The sequence below is a fragment of the Leptidea sinapis genome, chromosome 34 (genome assembly GCF_905404315.1).
Source record: "Leptidea sinapis chromosome 34, ilLepSina1.1, whole genome shotgun sequence".
Classification (NCBI taxonomy): domain Eukaryota; kingdom Metazoa; phylum Arthropoda; class Insecta; order Lepidoptera; family Pieridae; genus Leptidea; species Leptidea sinapis.
Genome location: NC_066298.1, coordinates 10,876,269 through 10,895,758, shown reverse-complemented (window position 1 = coordinate 10,895,758; position 19,490 = coordinate 10,876,269). Strand labels below are relative to the sequence as shown.

Sequence of the window (19,490 nt, the reverse complement as noted above, 5' to 3'; positions counted from 1 at the left end):
ACCGCATCGTTCATAAATTCTGGTTACAAATTAAATAATAAAAAACATGTCATTAATTACAGCGCCGTTACATAATACTCCATCCTCTATCACTCAAATACCGCGCGCGTCTTGTCTTCACCAGTTCGAACCGAATGCAATAAATTCCACTTGTTTTATAATGAAGCCTCTTATGTGCGTGCGCCTTATTACCGCGCCGGAAAGTACATTTCGCCGTGGCACCGTGTAATTGAATAGTCAATTGGTAAATAAGGGTCTTCCTTTGACGTTTCAGAGACAGCGATGCTCGTGTGTGATTCCTAAACCTATATTGGACGAGGTTGTCGGAATAGTTACAATATACTAGCGTAAAGACTAGCAAAGTGTGCGAAAGAGAAGTGCATCTAAAAAATGTAAAATTTTGATTGGCAGGTCGTAAATGGTCAGCCACGCTTGGCATTACTCCTCTGTGTTTTGTATATTAAACCACACATTGAAATATCGCTAGCAAGTTGTAAGTGACGGGCTGCTGTGTCGTACGCTGTGCGGGCGGGAGACCTGCATTCTGCATGTAGACTAACAAAATTTATCAGAATTATCACTAAACATATAGGAGTAAATACATACATACACTAACACATACACTCACCTCACACTCAAACACAACCTCTCTGTATTTCTCTTCTGTAGTAGATTAAGTAAACTTGAAGAGCGAGGAATTCCGACTACAATTGTCCTTGACAGTAGTCAATACCGAGGCTTTCCAGTAGGAAAGCCTCGGTATATATAATCTGTAAGATCTATTAAAATAAAAGTGTTTCTATTTTTAAGCTATCTATATCTTTATTCTGTCCGAGCCCTCTTACCAACTGAGCCAACCGTTCGAGTGACGCATGAACCGAAATCTCGTTCAACTCTCAAGTTGTGGCTCCATTGACAGGATCCATCATCTACTTTACAGTTGATAACATGCTCAACCCCAATAATTGCATATTAGGAAATTTACTTGAGATGTCGCTCTTTCAAATCTAAACAAATTGTTAGTTTTAAAGTGATATCCCTCACTTTTAATTTAATTAAATTTGCAAGCAAAATTTATGAACGATGTGGGAGTCGAACCTGCGCCTCTAGGGTTCCGCCCGAGCGCTTTAACCAACTGAACGAACCGTCCGAGTGACGCATCGACCGAAAATTTGGCGTATTGTATTGATTGTATGACGATTTTGAGAGTATGTCGGATGATAGTGCAGTAGGTAATATGATAATTCCAGATAATATAATATATATGTATATATATATATATATATATCATGAAACTACAGTCCATTTGATTTTGTTTTGTTCACTTTGTGCTTACATAACCAACTTAAAGTACTTACAAACAAACACAATATATTCAAATTGACGAGTAAGTAGGTACAGACGTATCGAATGACAGTTGACATTCAACTAGTTAATCGAATCGATGACAGTTGAAAGGCTTCAATGTGGTTGGAATCGTATTGAACCGATATTTTGTTTTGCGGAATGGCTATCCTTGATGTAGCAGTAGATCAACACCAGGTACCTAGGACTTTGAAGATACTCCTACAGAATTTATTGACAGCTTGCCTGAGAATATCCTACTAGAGAAACCAGTAAGAGAAAATTAAAAACTAAAGTTAAGAAATATTTGTTACCAACGCTGCCTTAAAATGCGATTTTTACAATATTGGTATATTGGTTACACTCGTATTTAAAATAATGTTTATATTATAAGTGACAACGGACTTGATTCTGCAGACAAACTGTCCACAAAATAGAAAAGGGTTAAAACTTAGTATTCCCTAGCACGAATTATGAAGTAAAAAATAATGTAGTTGATAGAGCTTTAGTACACGATTATAATGATACCACTCTTATTACAAGGTTATGCACCGTTTTCAAGAAAATAACGAAAAAAATTAACAAATTAGGGAGGGGGGAGGGTAGACTTTTATTTTGGTTTTTCTTGAAAACTGTGTATTACCTTGTAATAAGAGTGGTAGCACTATAATCGTGGACCAAAGCTCTATCAACTACAATTAATTAAAATTGGGTAGGTTAAGTTATGTTAGAACAGTTAAAACAACGCATGAGCCGAGTGGAGCGTGCCGCGCCAGCGGCGATAGAACTTTGGGGATTGATGAACATGAACAATAAACCCTTTTATAAATGTTTTCCTTTTATCTAAAAATAATTATTGATGAAGCCGTCTAATCTGTCATAGACTTTTTTTTACATTTCGTTTCACTTTTTTTCATACAATTTATGGCTGTATTCGCTTGAACCCTTTGCCTGTCCTAATATTTTACGAAGAAACCAAAATCATTTTGTGACAGTTTTTAGCCTTCCGTCGCGATGTCAGCGGTCAAGACCTCTTGTAGTGTTTATTTACGTGATTTACTTGTTTTAGGTTAGAATTTTTTCCGTTATATTCTTGAAAATGGTGGATTACCTTGTAATAAGAGTGGTATGATTATAATCGAGGACTAAAGCTCTATCAACTACAATATTTTTTACATCCAAATTCGTGCTACAGGATATTTATTTACGTGATTTACAGGTAAATCAACCTGACACAGGTTTCAGGTTGATTTTTTTTTCGTTATTTTCTTGAAAACGGTGCATTACCTTGTAATAAGAGTGGTATCATTAAAATCGTGGACTAAAGCTCTATCAACTACAATATTTTGTACATCCAAATTCGTGCTACAGGATATTTATTTACGTGATTTACCTGTTTTAGGTTAGATTTTTTTTCGTTATTTTCTTGAAAACGGTGCACTACCTTGTAATAAGAGTGGTATCATTATAATCGTGGACTAAAGCTCTATCAACTACAATATTTCTTACATCCAAATTCGTGCTACAGGATATTTATTTACGTGATTTACCTGTTTTAGGTTAGAACTTTTTTTCGTTATTTTCTTGAAAATGGTGCATTACCTTGTAATACGAGTGGTATCATTATAATCGTGGACTAAAGCTCTATCAAATATAATATTTTAAACATCCCAATTCGTGCTACGGGATACTAAGTCCAACCCTAGAAAAGTCCTCGAATGCCGTCCGCCCCATAAGAATGAGTTTTCGAATTTCAAATTTATATCTAAATTTATTCGATTGTAAAGTTACTACAAAATTAAAATTACTTCTCCCTGTCATGTAATTCTATAGTGGCAAAGATTAGATAAAGACAAAAAGTTTTAATTTAGATTAACTTAACCTCGCGCTTAACATATTGTGAGATAACCTAGACACACTTGAAGAAATTCAATGCGTGTGTGAAGGTGTGCTAACTCACATCAAAAGGGCTTGAAAGCGTTTTCACTCAAAATAGGCGCATTAGCCGTCCAGTTGCAGAAAATACCCGAGTATCCTATCAATCCTATAAGTGCGGTTTTCAAGGAACTAACAAAGTACCACCAAGCTGTAGAATAAGCTTCCTTATGCAGTGTTTCCAAGACGATACGACATGGGTGCCTTCTAAATAAAAGGCTGGCAACGTTCCTGTGATTTCTCTAGTGTTGCAACGGAATGTGGGCGGCGTTATTATAATCTATTATCATTTTTTTTCATGATAATAAAGGACGAGACGAGCAGGAATTTCAGCTGATGGTAATTGATACGCCCTACCCATTACAATTCAGTGCCGCTCAGGATTCTTGAAAAACCAAAAAATTCTGAGCGGCACTACAATTGCGCTGGTCACCTTGAGACATAAGATGTTAAGTCTCATTTGCCCAGTAATTTCACTAGTTACGGCGCCCTTCAGACCGAAACACAGTAATGTTTACACATTACTGCTTCACGGCATAAATAGGCGCCGTTGCCTCCCACTGGTAAACTGTTCTTCACATCACTTAATTGTTCCATTTAAAAACCTAACCAGATCAAATTTCTTTTTCAGAGATCGAATAAATTCGGCTTGAGTGGGATACAGCCAGATAGTCCAAGAGTGAGGGACGCATATACTTCTGTCGAGGATTCTCCTTTTAAGCCTTTTTATGGGCCGCTCGCTAAGTGATGAAGGCACTCCTAAGTTACAGCTGAAATATTAAATACTTTTTGCGGCGCTTCTTAATTAATGGTAAGAAATTTTGTTTATATATTTGTAAATTTAAACTAATTGAATAGATCTCATTTAATTTGATTGAAATAGAAGATACTATTTCTCATGTATCTGGCGATCTTATTCTATTCTTCCAATTGTGGCTTCTGTGGAAGGTATACCATAAGTTCGCCAATGTAATAAAGTAGACCACCTTTTATAAGTATACGTAGAATTAATAATAATATGTACGGAACCCTCTGTGGGCAAGTCCGACTTGCACTTATGTTGAAGTGAAACTTCTTTGAGCGCATGAGGATGAAACGCAATAAAGCAACACGAAAATGTGGGACGTTTTTGTCCAAGTAGAGGGAGAGAGCTATTGAGACCGATTGAGAAAGAGTGAGAAAAGGCGAACGTAGCATGAAGCATATAGCCATAGAGCGAGAGTAGGGAGAGAGCGAGGGAGAAAGGGAGATTGAGCAAAAATACACGCTATTGGTTGATGCATTCGTTTAGTAGTTGAATATTAGAAGTATGGATGGCAATTCGATCGCATAACGTCTTGTACTACAGTCAACGAAAAGCTTTTTTTTAATCTTGCTACAGTTTAGTTTTTTACGATACCAACGATAATATAAAATTATCTTGCAACAGCTCCGCTGTGTCTTTGCCTCATAAACCACAATACATAGAGTATGGTTATTTGAGCCACTTTTGGGCAATTCTTTGAAAATGCGCATATTGCCTCATGTTAGGAGATTGCATAAAAGTTGTGACAAAACGCATTCTTTGAGTAAATTTTACATTTCTGCAAACATACACTTAAAGAAACTGTACAAGGGAACCGTTTTAATCTTTTACTTTTTAACTGACAGGCGTTTAAAATTTTCAGTGAACGGTAATGATATTTACAGTAAATGTTAATTAGAAAATGGTGAAGGTAATGAGAAATGGTAATTATAAATCAAATAGCAAGAAGATAAAAGTTTAAACTTTTATTTAAAGATATAGTAAATCCTTTTTTTAACAAACTACATATAGATATCTACTTATCAGTCGTAACAAATTATAATTTTAATTTTTTTTAGAATTGGCCGAAATGACAAAATAATCAAGATAAAAAACACAGCTTAAATAAACACATGTTTTTCTTTATATTTAAATCAGTCTTGAACATAATTTCTTACTTATTAGGTATTAAAAATGTTATAAACTTAAAAAAAACAAAATGCAATGAACTTCTTGGTAAGGCGTTGGAAGTAAGCGGTAAAAATAACAAAAAAATACACTTAATATTAATCTTAGGATTTTGTTTTAAGCAAAGGTTCATTCTGCAAAAAAATCTTATCTTACCTATTATCTATCGATTAAATCAACGAAAATCAATATAAAGAAACAAAAAACAAAAACGTCTTGGTTAGTAAATGGAAATAAGCATCCAAGCCAAAAAAAATAAACACTTTAAAAAAAATAAACCAATTAAAATACACAGAGTCACAGGACTAGCATGATTATACCTTTAAATAAAAATATTTCAAAACTAATTAATAATGAGTATCTATCATTGAGAGAATGTTCATAATTTACTTAAAATACCGTTTTTTGGCCGGAAAAATATCAAAATCATCATCAGAAGAACTCATACCATTATTTTTGTAAACAGGTGGCTTATAGTAATCTGTTTCGACCTCAAATCTTTTTTCTATATTTATTCGGAAAGTCGAGGGAGTCTGCGGGTCTAAGTAATTCTGATCATGTCTTCTCCAAAAACTCGAGCGCTGTATTGATCGTAGCTTCAAATGACTACTAGTTGTCTTTTTAGAACCTGATGACGGGATTAAATCACAATCAGCTTGGGAATTTGCTTCACTTTCAGATAATGTCTCTTTCAAGGTGCTTGTATTAACAAAGCTGGTGTTAAATGCAATTTATTGTCAGGCTGCATGTCAGAGAGCTTTGTAACATTATTATTTTCTTGTACAGGCTTGAGTATTATATTTGATGTTATTTTGATATTCTCTTGGTCATTGTTACGTCGTTGAAGAAAAGCAGTGCGCAATGGTTTACTCAGCAACATTTTCTTAGGTTCCACTCTGTGTATAAAAAAATCATCTACGTAATCACTATGACTGATTTTAAATTCAGAGCGCAATCCTGTAACATTACCTTGATTAATTCCAATCTCCTTATCTATCAGGACCCCTTCACAGGTTTCTTCATGATTAAGCTCTCCGACATGTTTCACATGACTGCAATAACCGCTCAAACAAATAAAACAGCTTACCTCTCTAAAAATCAAACTTGGGTAGTCTTTCTTCCACAATACCTGGTGCACCTTATTTGTGCCCTTTGATGGCTTTAGTTTGTCTGAAGGAATCAGTAAATCTTTTTCAAAAATATGATAATCATTAACAATTTCCAGTTTGACATTCTCCGCAGATTGTGCTACAATTGTCATAAAATCATCAATATTATCAATATCTTTACCTTTAGCCACCGCTGCGTCTGCGATTCTCTTGACGGTACCATCTACTCCATCAGCTGCTCCCTTTCCATGTCCTGCTTCACTAAAGTTCCAGGTTACCAGCTTTAAATAGGGGAAGTTCCAGTAAAGTTTGGAAATTATATAGAACATAGTTTTATTTCGATACTGACTGCTTGGTGAATCGGATAGGAAATGTAGCTGATTTACGTTTTTGTTGGTGGTCTGAATGTATTCCAGAAGCGGTACTATGTGGGCCCATATGGCGGCAGCGTCATGACGCATATTTTCACTGACCGTGCATAATGATTTAGCCGTTATTTGGTCATCTTCATTAGTTAAATATATAACTGCAGTATGTAGTGTCAATTCTTTCCTGCTACCTCCAAAATGAAATGACTGGACTTCAGAGTGATATTTATAGCCATAGTTCTCACTAAAGTCAATGTGAACTATGGCTTCACATTTCTTCAAGTTAGATTTTAGATCTTTCAAAGCAGTATATTGCCATCTTCTTGTACCTTCATGCTTCAAAAATTCTGGAATCAGACTTTCAAATATTGCAACAGCTTCTTTTGGAGGGGCAGTTACTTTTACCTTTGCGATAACTCTTTTTGTCTTTTCCACACCCTTTGTGACGTACGTCTCTTTCTTATGTTCCCATTTACTGTATGTTATTGCTTCATCTATATCTAACAAGTATTCAAGCTTTTTATCTTTACAGGTACCGCATCTACTCAACAAGCATGATGTATTGGAACAACATAGTCTATTGATAACTTCTGCAGAGTTCTTTTCTTTGATTATTTTACGAGAATGTAATACTACCAACAATAGTTCTATGTTCGCATGAGTTTTACACAAACATGTTTCTCTATCACTGACATCTGGTATGAGTACCCAAAATGGCCTTTGCTTGCAAAAATATGAATAACTAACTTTGGTATTTTCTGCTTCAAAAAGTTTATGAAGATTTTTCATAGAATCTAATAAATATCTTCGTTGTTTTTTAGTCTTGTCCCGGGATATACATTCTTTTTTTCCAGCAGTCATTCTTGAAATATCGTCTCTGTCAAAAAAGGTTACAATATCCTGCTTTAACTTTTGATAATAGTTTTTTTTTGTTTCCTCGTTTCTAATAAAGTGTTTAGTTTCAGACAAGACCTTATGCTCTTTTAGTATTGATTTTTGTTGAAGTATGTGGTCACTAAATATATTTTTTTCGTTTTTTGATTTCAGCGCCTGATAATTAGTCTCCAACGTTTTTTTCATAGCTTCACCAAACAAAACCTTTTTCTTGACGTCATTTATCTTTGACTTGTCATTTATTAGTCTCAGAGCTCTAGAATTTGGACTTTCTACTCGTTTTTTCAGTCTCTGACAAAGTTTTCTGTAGTTATTTAGTTTTTTCTGTAATTCTTGTTTTTGTAATGTATACATCTTTTCTTTTTTCTGCATCATGTACTTTAGTTTTCTTATCTTCTTATATAAATTCTGAAAAATCGAATTGGCCTCGTCATTTCTTTGTTCTCGTTCTGGGTTTGTATCGTGGTCTCGAATATCATGCTGTTCATGTTCCTCATCATTATCATTTCTTAAGGGGTCGGTTTCAGTATCACTCGGAGTATTAACATCCATAAGTTTTTCGCCTCGTTTCAGTAATAGTTTCCTTTGGTAAAATTTATTGAAATCTCTCCATTTTTTCTTTTGTAACTTTTTAGCTTTTGGTGTCAAATCTTTAATACTTAAAATTTTCTTTCTTTCTTTTCTTTTTAAGTACCTCTGCCGTTCCTTCTCTTTTTCTCGGGCGTATTTTTCTGGATCAGACTTAATTTTAGCGTATCTTTCTCTCCGAGCTAATTTAGCCTTCTCTAGTATCACTTCTTTAGTGCACGGCATTGTGAAATTCCTGTCAAAAAATAACTAATTTGTTTAAAATTTTCGCGGCTAAAACACATTGAAATATAAGAAATCATACGGTTCTAACGATTAAACGGATGCGATAGTGCACAACACAGGAATCACAATAAAAAATTATTATAATTACCATTTCTAAAATTTACTCATTACCATTTAATTTAGAGTAATGGAAAATATGGTAATTATGCAACTGGTAATTAGGATATCAAACATTTTGTTGAATAAAGAGTTATTTATAAGGATTATGAAATTTTTACCTGCTTTACCTAAAAACGGAGTTATAACAACTTAAATAAACGTATCAGTTTAAAAAATATAATCATCTACTTACCAAAAAAATTGAAAATGGCGATTAGACTATATTTCGACAAAAGCAAACCACGACGAGAAATTTTAATATGGCGCCAAAAAATGCGGTCTTTGATGCGTGTAGTTTGGTCGGGCGCCGAGCGCAAACTGGCGCAAACTTGTTAAGGCAGTTAATGGTATGAGTTCTCAAATTTTTAGGTAGTAAATTAACGCGAATATTTTTTAAACGGTAATTATAAAGTTACCCGAAGACATACTTTGAGAGCATTCTTTCTACTTAATTTATGTTATTTATGTAAAACAACTTGTGTATAGGGCTAAGGAAACTATTGCTATTTGAGAATATTGATCTATAATTACATTATTTAAAAGGGATTTAGCTATATTGAACAAAAACTTAATCAAAATGTAAAATGGGACACGAATGGTAATTAGAATCTGCATGCTTGGAACCAAATTTCTCTAAATTTAATATACAAAATATGGTTTCTAATAGTCTAGTTTAGATCTGTAGTACTTATATTCATATGTAGTTTTATCAAAATTCAAATATTTGCACTGAAGAAGATTCTTTTCCATCCGCCGCGTAATATGCACATTCTTAAAGAAATGCCCTTTTCCGAATATATTTATATTATCAACTAGCTGATACCGGTGACTTTGTCTTCATTTACCAGTTCCAATTCTGCCACATGTATATAGACAAATTAATCATATATTTCGCATCGCTAAGGCAATTGTTGCAAATCCGACTTCCACTTTTCGCGTCTTTTCATATTTTTCATACAAACGCTCGTTAGTGATTAGGGGTCATCCATAAACTACGTCTTAATCCATAAGCTTCCTTGTGCGGTGTTTCCGGGCCGATACAATATGGGTACCTTCAAAAAAAGCGCGCACACCTTCCTTAGAGGTCGGCAACACTTCTGCGATTCCTCTGGTGTGGCAAGAGAATGTGGGCGGCGGTGATCACTTAACACCAGGTGACCCATACGCTCGTATGTCCTCCTTTTCCATAAATAAAATAACGACACACGTTAAGGGAGGGGTAGGGCGTCGACCAAGTGTGACTCTGTCCTGTGTGTGACATAGTGTGACAAGGGGCAAGGAGGGGCATACCAATATTTGTAACGTCACATTATTTCAAAATATAATATTTTTTATCTAAGTCGGTATTACGACACAAAATTGAAACTATGTACAAACTGTCATAACCACCATCTATTTAGATGTTTATTTTGTTAACTTATTTTTGTTATGTAGCTAGCTGATCCGACAGACGTTGTTCTGTCAAAAAAAATAACATAATATATTTTTTAATGAAATTAGAAAGAAAGAAATATATTTATTTGTAACAAACACAATATTTACATAATATTATAATAGAAAAAAGATTTATAAAAAAATTAAGGGACAAGACGTACAGGACCTTCAGCTTATGGTAATTGATACGCCCTGCCCGTTGCAATGCAGTGCCGCTCAGGATTCTTAAAAACCCCAAAAATTCTGAGCGGCACTACAATTGCGCTAGTCACCTTGACACGTAAGATGTTAAGTCTCATTTGTCCAGTAATTTCACTTGCTACGGCGCCCTTCAGACCGAAAAACAGTAATGTTTACACATTACTACTTCACGTGCGAAGGAGCCTCCCACTGCTAATGTAAGTATTCGGGAATAATGTAGTCTAAAAGCCATCGGATGTGTAATAACGTATTTCGAAATTAAGAATTAATCCTATTTAAGATACACAATTCCACCAAACATTATTTTGTTATATCCAAAAGGGTTAAGACAGTGTTTTCGTTTAAAGCTCACAGGACGCAGACGGCTTACTTTTTTCCGAAACATTTAATAAATATCAACTAATATAAACATAACAACTTATGCACTAAAACCTTCATCGAGAACCATGCTGTGTATTGGTGAAAACAGTATGAAAATCGGTGCAGTAGTTTTTGAGTTTATCGCGAACACACAGACGCGACGGAGGACGTTTTAAAACATATAGTACCTACTGTTTGTTTTCTTATAAAATAAAATACCTAAGTACTAAAGACTACCACTACAAATTAAATATCTTAGTTGTGCTGTTTTGTGAATTTTAACTTATGAAACACTTTAAGAATGAACAAAAAAGTGATTTAGATAATATTTACAGGAAATTATATGAAGAAAAAGCAGCAGATAAAAAAACAAAATGTGCAAGAATTTTCATTCAAATAAACGCCTTATTTCGTGGCAGTTATGTTCAAGGTTAAGTCTCTGTCAAAACTCTGCCTAAGGCCCCTAGGCAGAGTTTTGCTCCAGACAATTTTTATGCGTCTAGTTGTTTATTGTATGTCAGTGCCCCAAACCTATGATTTTCGAAAGGGCTACTTATAAACGCCTTCGTCGACTTAAAAGCGTTTATCCCCAAGGAACCCTACGTACTTTAACATGTCCATAAAAAGCTTAACGACCTCAGAGTACAGAGTCTGTCGTCATACCAATTAAAGAATATGGTTTCAATGAATACGCGTGGAGTCATCGCGGGGTCTAATTGGTATTTATTGTACACAATTAAAGTGCTTCTTCTCATGTGTCTAACGATTACGCGAATTATTTTACACAAACTATAACGGTCAAGTGCGGGACTTTGATGGTTTATACGTCTTTTACCAGTGGAAATCTCCTTTGCACAGGAGCTTTCGGGCATCTTTGCCGGCTAGATTATGTATACCACAACGGCGCCTATTTCTGCCGTGAAGCAGTAATGTGTAAGCTTTGTTGTGTTTTGATCTGAAGGGCGCCGCAGCTAATGAAATTACTGGGCAAATGAGACTGAACATCTTACGTCTCAAGGTGAGGAACGCAACTGCTGAACGTCCTGCTCGTTTCGTCCCTTATTTTCATAAAAAAAAGTCTAGATAGAGCCTCTTACTGTTAGGCAACGCATGACTCCAGGCCAGATTTATAATAATATAATATTGACACACTTTGACACAAATTATCTTGCCTCAAAATAGGCATAGCCTGTACAATGGATACTAGACAATATATATAAACATCTATGACTCGGGAAAAAACACCATTATTCATCATATAAATTTTTGATCTGACCGGGATTCGAACCCGAAACCTCTAGCTCAATAGGTTTGCCAGTCACTTTGTATTAGTGTGCGTGCGTTGCTGAAAATAGAGGCGATCAGTTAGTTAATAGAAGGACCAGAAACCTTCCCAAATCAAGAGTGCCCCAGGACACTAGATTTTTCAGATACACCAAAACCGAATGTGCCGTACGGCACCCTACTTCCTTACCACGTACTTACCCTTATTTTGTGTATAACATGGTTTATTTTGCATGGCCTTATAGTTTTTTCAGATACCTTCATTCACTGAAATCATCCTAATTACAAGCAATCTAATGCTACACGTAAAATAATACGAATTGACTGCGCGAGCGATCGCGCCGATTACACAGAACCGCGCGCGGGCCAGAGAGCGCCGATCTACACAGAACCGCGCGCGGGCAAGAGAGCGCCGATCTACGCAGAACCGCGCGCGGGCCAGAGAGCGCCGATTCGCTTGGGACAGTGGTCGGCAAAGTCCGACTTCAGAACCGCATGTAGCTCCAAAAAGTGCCTAACTATATATATTTATTTTTTAAATTATTTATTGCGTTCGCCAGTCATGAGTATGTGGGTAACGTGAACCCACAAGATTTTCCCCTATCATGCCCAAAAGTGTCACCAGCGCTACCTATCCGGCACTAACTTAACTATGTTGCTGTGGGCTGAAGGTTCTCGTGTTTTAGTTGTTTTTTTATTCAAGCAGGCATAACATAATTTTATCATATTTCTTATTTACAATTCTGAGACAAACTAAGTAGTTTGTCGGCAGCAGTTTTTGTTTATCAATAATGCTACTTACATTGACACATACATTCTCTTTTATAAATGGATTACGATTTATGAACTTCTTTTCTGAAAATAATATTCAGCATAATATCATTATATTATATTTAACTAGGTTACAATACGACTTCTAAAACACTATTCCAAAACTTTAGATATAATATGCACTAAAAAGTATGAAAATAATTGCGTATTTTTATACAATCTAATTATTATAGTAACGATTATTGTTATTTTTGTACTCGGTGTCCTCTCGCCTCGGCCCCGCTTTGTTACTCAAGCACATCTCACCTATAACCAAGGGCGAGCATTTGTTTTCTATCAAGGTAGGCACTGTGGATCTAACTAGTGGTAGTCGAGCTTTGGAATAAGCAAATATTGCTTACCGTAAGTATTTAGTATCTAGCGTAAGGAATAATTCTATGAGGGGGTGTTCAATAGAAGTTTGGTACTAAAATAACGGAACCAAATTAAACTAAATTAACTTTAACACTGATACTATAGTCCATAACGAGGTAGGCACTGCCTAATTGCCTATATGATACGCACGCCACTGAGTACCTACCTTGGCTGACACCGACTAGTCACTAGACAGACACGGCGGAGGACTTTGTTTTATAAATATGTGGGGGATTAATCGCTTTCTATGTCTTCTCTTGTCGTTGACCATAAAAACTTAAAAGAATCAACACTAAAGATATTTATTTATAACATTTAAATAATTACGGATTTCCGGAACATTCCTCCTAAAAGTGTATTTATGTATTTATTTTAGATTTTTGAAGAAAAAATTCTTTAAGGCACGCTGGAAACTCTTGTGATGGGGGAAAAGTAATATGGGGGAAAATGATATATTCGTACTGTATAGATACCATACCTAATCCCAACGTATCATGTCTTTGAACATAATGATAATAATTAGAGAGTTGTTGTTAGTATGGATGTAATTGATCTGATAAACTTGATATGTACTTATCTATAAATTTTGTTGTGTTGTGTATACAGATAATAATAGCACTTTCATTAAAAACAATTTGTATAATAATATATAATAATAATTATAATTTCACGTTGATAAAAATGACAGAAATACTTCATAAAATATTAAGTAGCAGCCCTAAAATAATGTTAACAACTTGTAAAGCTAAGAAATTTTACTTCAATTATACAAGTTTTTTTTACATAAGAAGGTGAAACGGGCCAAACGTTAACTTGATGTGAAGTGGTAAGGCAACTGCCCTTGGAGATCCGCAATACCAGGGCTCAAGAGATTCAGTGCCGGTCTTTAAGTTGGGAGAGTATGATAAAACTTGAAGGTCCCTGAGTCGCTCTCGGCGGGAGCTTCTGTGGGAACAAAGTCTCGAGGTTCTCACGCTCGATAACGTGGACGCACAAGTAACTGTTGCGACAAGCTTATATTTTTAATTCTTCTTCTTCTTCGTGAAACTCTTGGCAGAGCGGTCGTGGTCATCACGAAGTAACATCTTTTGGGGCAGATGGGATTCGCCTCACAAGCATTCGCCACTTTTCTCTGCTGGCCGACAGCCTGGCACACTCGTTAAATTCGACCGCCCACGGCAGACTTAATTTGGTCGGACCATCGCATGGGCGACCTTCTTCGCCCTCTAGTGCCCTCCACTCCACGACAATGCGCTCGATGGACTCACTCTCGCGCCGGGAGACGTGTCCGAAGAACTTAAAATGCAATTCTAAGAAATAAAGCTCCAAGAAGTTCGAGGCGTTGCAGTGAGCCCTAAAGGTCGGAACGCATTACAGCGGCGCTGGACGGTACCTACCGCACTACACCTGCAGTAAGCGGCAACTCGCGTCATATCTATAGCAGTTTGCGTGCGAGCAACATTAAAAGAGGAGCGATAGTGACGAAGATTAGGTCATTATTTCTTTATTGTGTGCAGAAGAAGAACCTATTAACGGATGAGAAAAAAAAAATAAGATGTCAAAGTCAAATAAAACTTTTTCAATTAGCCTTTAACTAAGCGCTTTTGAATCGTCACTATAAATATTTCTTTTAAACTACTGAATCTACCATAATGTTTCGGAAAAAGTAGAGCTCTTGAAAAGAACATACAAGAAACACAACAGCCACTCTTTTCAATCAATAGAGTAGTTTACAATGGCTGTAATATACAAAATAAATTAGTTTATAAGTGTATGCATCCAAAATAAATGAATATAATAAAATTATTAATTTATTAAATTAAACTAATAATTAAATTATTTTTATTTAGTTATTAAAATTAATAATTTAAAAGACAAAATTCTATAAATTTAACAATTAACAGTATCCATTCTGAAGCGACGCGCCGCTCTAGTGCGACATGTTCCATACAAAATGGGTGAAATAATATTATGACCCTTAGTGCCGCGCTAATGCGTTTAGGCCTTAAAACTGTGAGAAAAAGACTGAAATCAGTGGAATAAACTCACATTTGCTTGCATACTATCAAGTTAATTTTGCACGTAATCATGAAAATTAGATCGACGAATCTTGGGAGTCAAATTCTATTCACAGATGAGTCCAGATTTTGCTAAAAGCCAGATGATAGGAGGATTAAAGTGTGGGACGCCCTGAGAAGAGGAACGCACAGTACAACATCATTGGAAAAGAGGCATATATAGTGGGGGGTCAGTTATGCTATGGGGAGGTATTTGTATAGAGGACGTATGGAACTCTGCATCATTGAGAATGGGACATTAAATGACACTTTAGAAGAAATTGTAGTACTATTAGCCCTTTTATAAAAGATATGTTTTTATGCATGATTATTCACGCCCCCATTCTGTAGGCGAAGTTGTTGAATACCTTCGTAATGTGGATATCAATGTTGTGAAGTGGCCAGCACGCTCGCCCGACTAAAACCCCATAGAGCATGTCTGGGGCAAGCTCGGGAGACAAATCAAACGAAGTAATACTACGAGAGAAGTACTCTACATGAAAAATGGACTGCAATCTCTCAAGATTTTATTTATAATTTGATAAGGGGTCAAGGAGATTGGAAACATTTCGAGGATGTATAGGAGGCAATACTAATATTAATAATATTACCTCAGCATAACTTTATTTATTTGATTCTTGATCGCCCCAGCATCAACAGCCTTCGTCTTTTACCAGTGTTACTAATTAACTTAATGAATAGTCCTCGATGTTTTCAAACTGTTCTAAATCTTAAACTTTATTAAAAGGGAATTATCATATTATTATTATAGAACATAATATTCACCCTAAGGGTCGGTGCTAAAATTAATAAAAACTAACATGTTACACACTCTTTATAACTATAGTTCTTAAATAATTTAATTGGAAATTGTCATTAATCGAAATTATGATTTCATAAATTTTGTTCTAGAAATACCGTATTATCCATATCAGGAATAATGACTGATGAGTTAAATCTTTCAATAAACGTCCAAAAACCAAGGTCAAACCAATTGATTACCAGACCAATTGTGCTGTACTGAACCGTACTCCAAACAAAAGGACCCCTGCCACATCTCAAGTCCATGTGACCTATCAACTGAACCCAATTCTGCTTACAAGCCGACGAATACGATTGGCCAGGGAATTAACGGCACTTAGTGCAACTGCCTTGGCTATCATCAATTTAGCAAGACTCCAAGACTCAAAGTCACATACGTGGTCAGAGAAATTCGCGAACGCTTGTCCATTCCGGAAGTGAGCTTTTAATGGAGCGGTATAATTTGGCCAAAATGGTGGACTGATGTATTTGAGGCCACGGTCTAATAATGGCCTCCGCGTTTATTCGCCAATATGGCCGCTGACGTGTGAATCGTGCGCTAATAGGACTTCTCTTGTGTGTTTCTATGTTTTATGGACAAGGGCTATTTAAAGGTGAGAAATGTGCTGGATTTTGCCGTAAATCTTTGAAGAACTCGTGAAGAATTTAGGAATTGTCGGGGTAGAGTAATATAGCCTAGATATTTACTGGCTATTCAGCTAAAAATTGGGTAACGCTTTTAGCTTTTTCTGGTGAGATTATTAGAGCTGTCTTTTGGGGATACTCCTCCAAATGTGGACGCGCATGTAAGGATTCAACTTATAAATTTACTACCTATATTGCGAACAAATTTGGAAGGCCTTATATATAAAATTCTCGGGGCCCGGTGCTTGTTACCAAACTCCTCCAAAACGGCCAAACCGATTTGTATGAAATTTTGTGTGCATATCGGGTAGGTCTGAGAATCGGCCAACATCTATTTTTCATACCCCTTAATGATAAGGGTGACCCCACCCCTACATATTTTTTAAAAATTTTCACAAAAGATTTTATTTTATTATGATTCATAATGTCTACGTCTACGATCACCTATATACACATTTTACACACACATATTTTTGTGTCGCGTTGTTTATTTTATTCTGTTCTATCCACAGATCCTCAATAAGGTTGCAAGATGGCAGTCGAATATAATAATTATTGTAGTGCGATAAATTTTATGTACGATATATTTGGTAGGTTGAGAATTGGTCCTCATCAATTTTTATACCCCAAAAAGTTTAATTATTGATTTTTTTTTAGTTACTTTATATGGTATTACAACGTTTGCTGGGTCAGCTAGTTATTGTATATACATATATCAATATATACTTCAGACTGGGAATGGAGCGATCGGCCTTAAGCTATTTAATTATACGTTTTATGATACTACATAATATATTGTAACTAAATTAAAGATAAAAAGGCGGCTGAGTTTCCTGCGCCCATTTTTCTCAGGTCTGAGGCTCACTATTTCGAATAGGTGATAGTTTTGGACGTTCAATAAGTGATTTTAAATCCTATTTTAGTATAATTAAATTTTAATCTGATAATTATACACATTAGAAATAAAAATTGCCATTTTAGTATTTGTTGAAAGCAGTTAGTCAGTTAGTCAAATTTCTTTTTTTTTTTAATTATTCCCAGAACTCAGAAGTGACTCATCATCACTAGAAAAATTAACAAATTGTTTAGATTTGAAATGACCGACATCAAAAGTCATTTCCTTTCCTTAATATGCAATATTTGGGGTTGAGCAGGTTATCAACTGTAAAGTAGATCCTGTAGATAAAGCCAAAACCTGAGAGTTGAACAAGATTTACGATCCATGTGTCACTCGAACGGTTGACTCAGTTGGTAAGAGCGCTCGGACTGAAACCGAGAGGTCGCGGTTTATTAAATTTTGGTTATACATTTAATTTATATAATTAATTCCATAATTGAGGGATACTACTTTAAAAAATAACTATCATTGTTGACTTTACCAAAATATTTACAAACTCAAACAGAAATATGCCGTTTACTTTTTTCTGGTTTCTATAATAGTTTGGTAGTCAGGTCTCGTTTTAGGGTTCCTCAAAAGGAAAAAATGGAACCCGTATAAGATCCCTTTGTTGTCCGTCTATCCGTTAAGAGCCTTTATCTCGGGGACGCGTCGAGGAGGAGATTGAAATTAAATCGCTATACTCAAATATACAGTCTCTTAATGCTGTGAAATAATCAAACTTCTAAAGTAACGTAAAAAAAAGATACGGCTGTTTATGCCGACAACAGAATCAAACATTTATAATGTACTTTCCGTTGACTTAGAACTATGAAAATTGGCAAGTAATAACGTCTTATACTAGACTTCTAGTACTCGTACTTATACTGACTATATTCACCTGATCGACACCAACAATTATGTTAAAAATAATTTATATTTGAGAAAAGGTAGTTACGACCTCTCAAACTTTTATAAACGTCAAGTAGCTGTGTCAATGTCTTACTACTTTAGTATAACAGCCAGGAATTTCGCTAACCAGAAAATGCACACTATTTGTTCTGAAGAGATTCGTGACAATCTCACATTGGAAGCTATCCCAAGAAATTTAAATTAGTTTATAAGACAACAGAGGATGTCTCTAGCATTAATAAGCTACAAAATAAATTATTTAAGACAACGGAATTATCCTCTAGCAACATCAAAACAAATAACAATTTATGTAATATTAGAAGTAGCAAAGAAAGAGCAATTATACCTTTAGTACATCAAAACATCCAGTGTTTAAGAGGCAAAGATTTAGAAGTAGAATTATTTTTGAACAGCAATGATATTGATATTTTATGTATTACTGAACATTGGCTAAGAGATTATGAGCAAATGTTTAATTTTAGCAATCACATAGTTGGAAGCTCGTTTAGTAAAACCAACTTTATTCATGGTGGTTCCTTGATTATAGTCAACAAACAATTTCAGTGCAAAAATCGTAAAGATATCAAAGCATTATCTGTTGAGCGTGTAGTGGAAATATCTGCAATAGAGATAAAAATAATAATAATTGTATGTGTATATAGACCGCCGCTGGCAAAGTTTGAAATATTTGAAAAAACTATGGAAGATGTGTTATCGAAACTATCTCAATCGAAAAAGAAATTAGTGGTATGTGGCGACTTTAATGTTAATATTATAAATAACTGCTGCTTAAGTGTGCGATTGCTGAATCTGTTTAAATCATTTAATCTCTCTCATTTGTTTGCGGAGCCTACTAGAATATCTGCGACTAGCACCACGTGTATACAATATATTCACTGACATTATTCCAATAAACAAATGTATTATTAGTAAATTAGACTCAGACCATTTTGGTCAACTAATAAAAATTAAAGACATCAGATCTATTCTGAAAAAACAAGTTAAATGTACTCCTGTAACAAATTATCGTTTAAATCAATTGAAAAATTGCCTCAGTTCCAATTCTCTATTCCTACCTCAACTTAACTTAGATGACAATGCAATGTACAACATATTTTTTGAATCATTTACTAAACTGTT

General features: G+C 35.2%; 2 protein-coding genes across 3 annotated transcripts in view; one reads left to right on the top strand and one right to left on the bottom strand.

Moving 5' to 3' along the window:
- The window catches only part of LOC126975111 (uncharacterized), a 43,294-nt gene that overhangs the window by 15,837 nt on the left and 7,967 nt on the right, over positions 1-19,490 (top strand). The window contains exon 2 of one of the 2 annotated variants that reach the window (XM_050822937.1): positions 3,911-4,090. The gene's annotated coding sequence lies outside the window, so the exon portion shown is untranslated. Of the gene's footprint in view, positions 1-3,910; positions 4,091-16,291; positions 16,531-19,490 lie in introns of those variants that run through there. The other variant, XM_050822938.1, reaches the window with a different exon arrangement.
- Positions 5,356-8,896, bottom strand: LOC126974850 (uncharacterized). Its single transcript, XM_050822520.1, has 3 exons — positions 8,788-8,896; positions 6,483-8,445; positions 5,356-5,385 (listed from the first exon to the last, which is right to left on the bottom strand). The coding sequence occupies exons 2-3, from the start codon at positions 8,433-8,435 to the stop codon at positions 5,356-5,358; spliced, it is 1,983 nt and encodes a 660-aa protein (XP_050678477.1). The 5' UTR covers positions 8,436-8,445; positions 8,788-8,896.

Coding starts and splice junctions, on each gene's coding strand:
- LOC126974850 (XM_050822520.1), bottom strand. CDS start 8,435: ATGCCGTGCACTAAAGAAGTGATACTAGAGAAGGCTAAATTAGCTCGG. Junction 5,386..6,482: donor TAGCACAATCTGCGGAGAAT/GTCAAACTGGAA, acceptor ATTTTTTTGCAG/AATGAACCTTTGCTTAAAAC.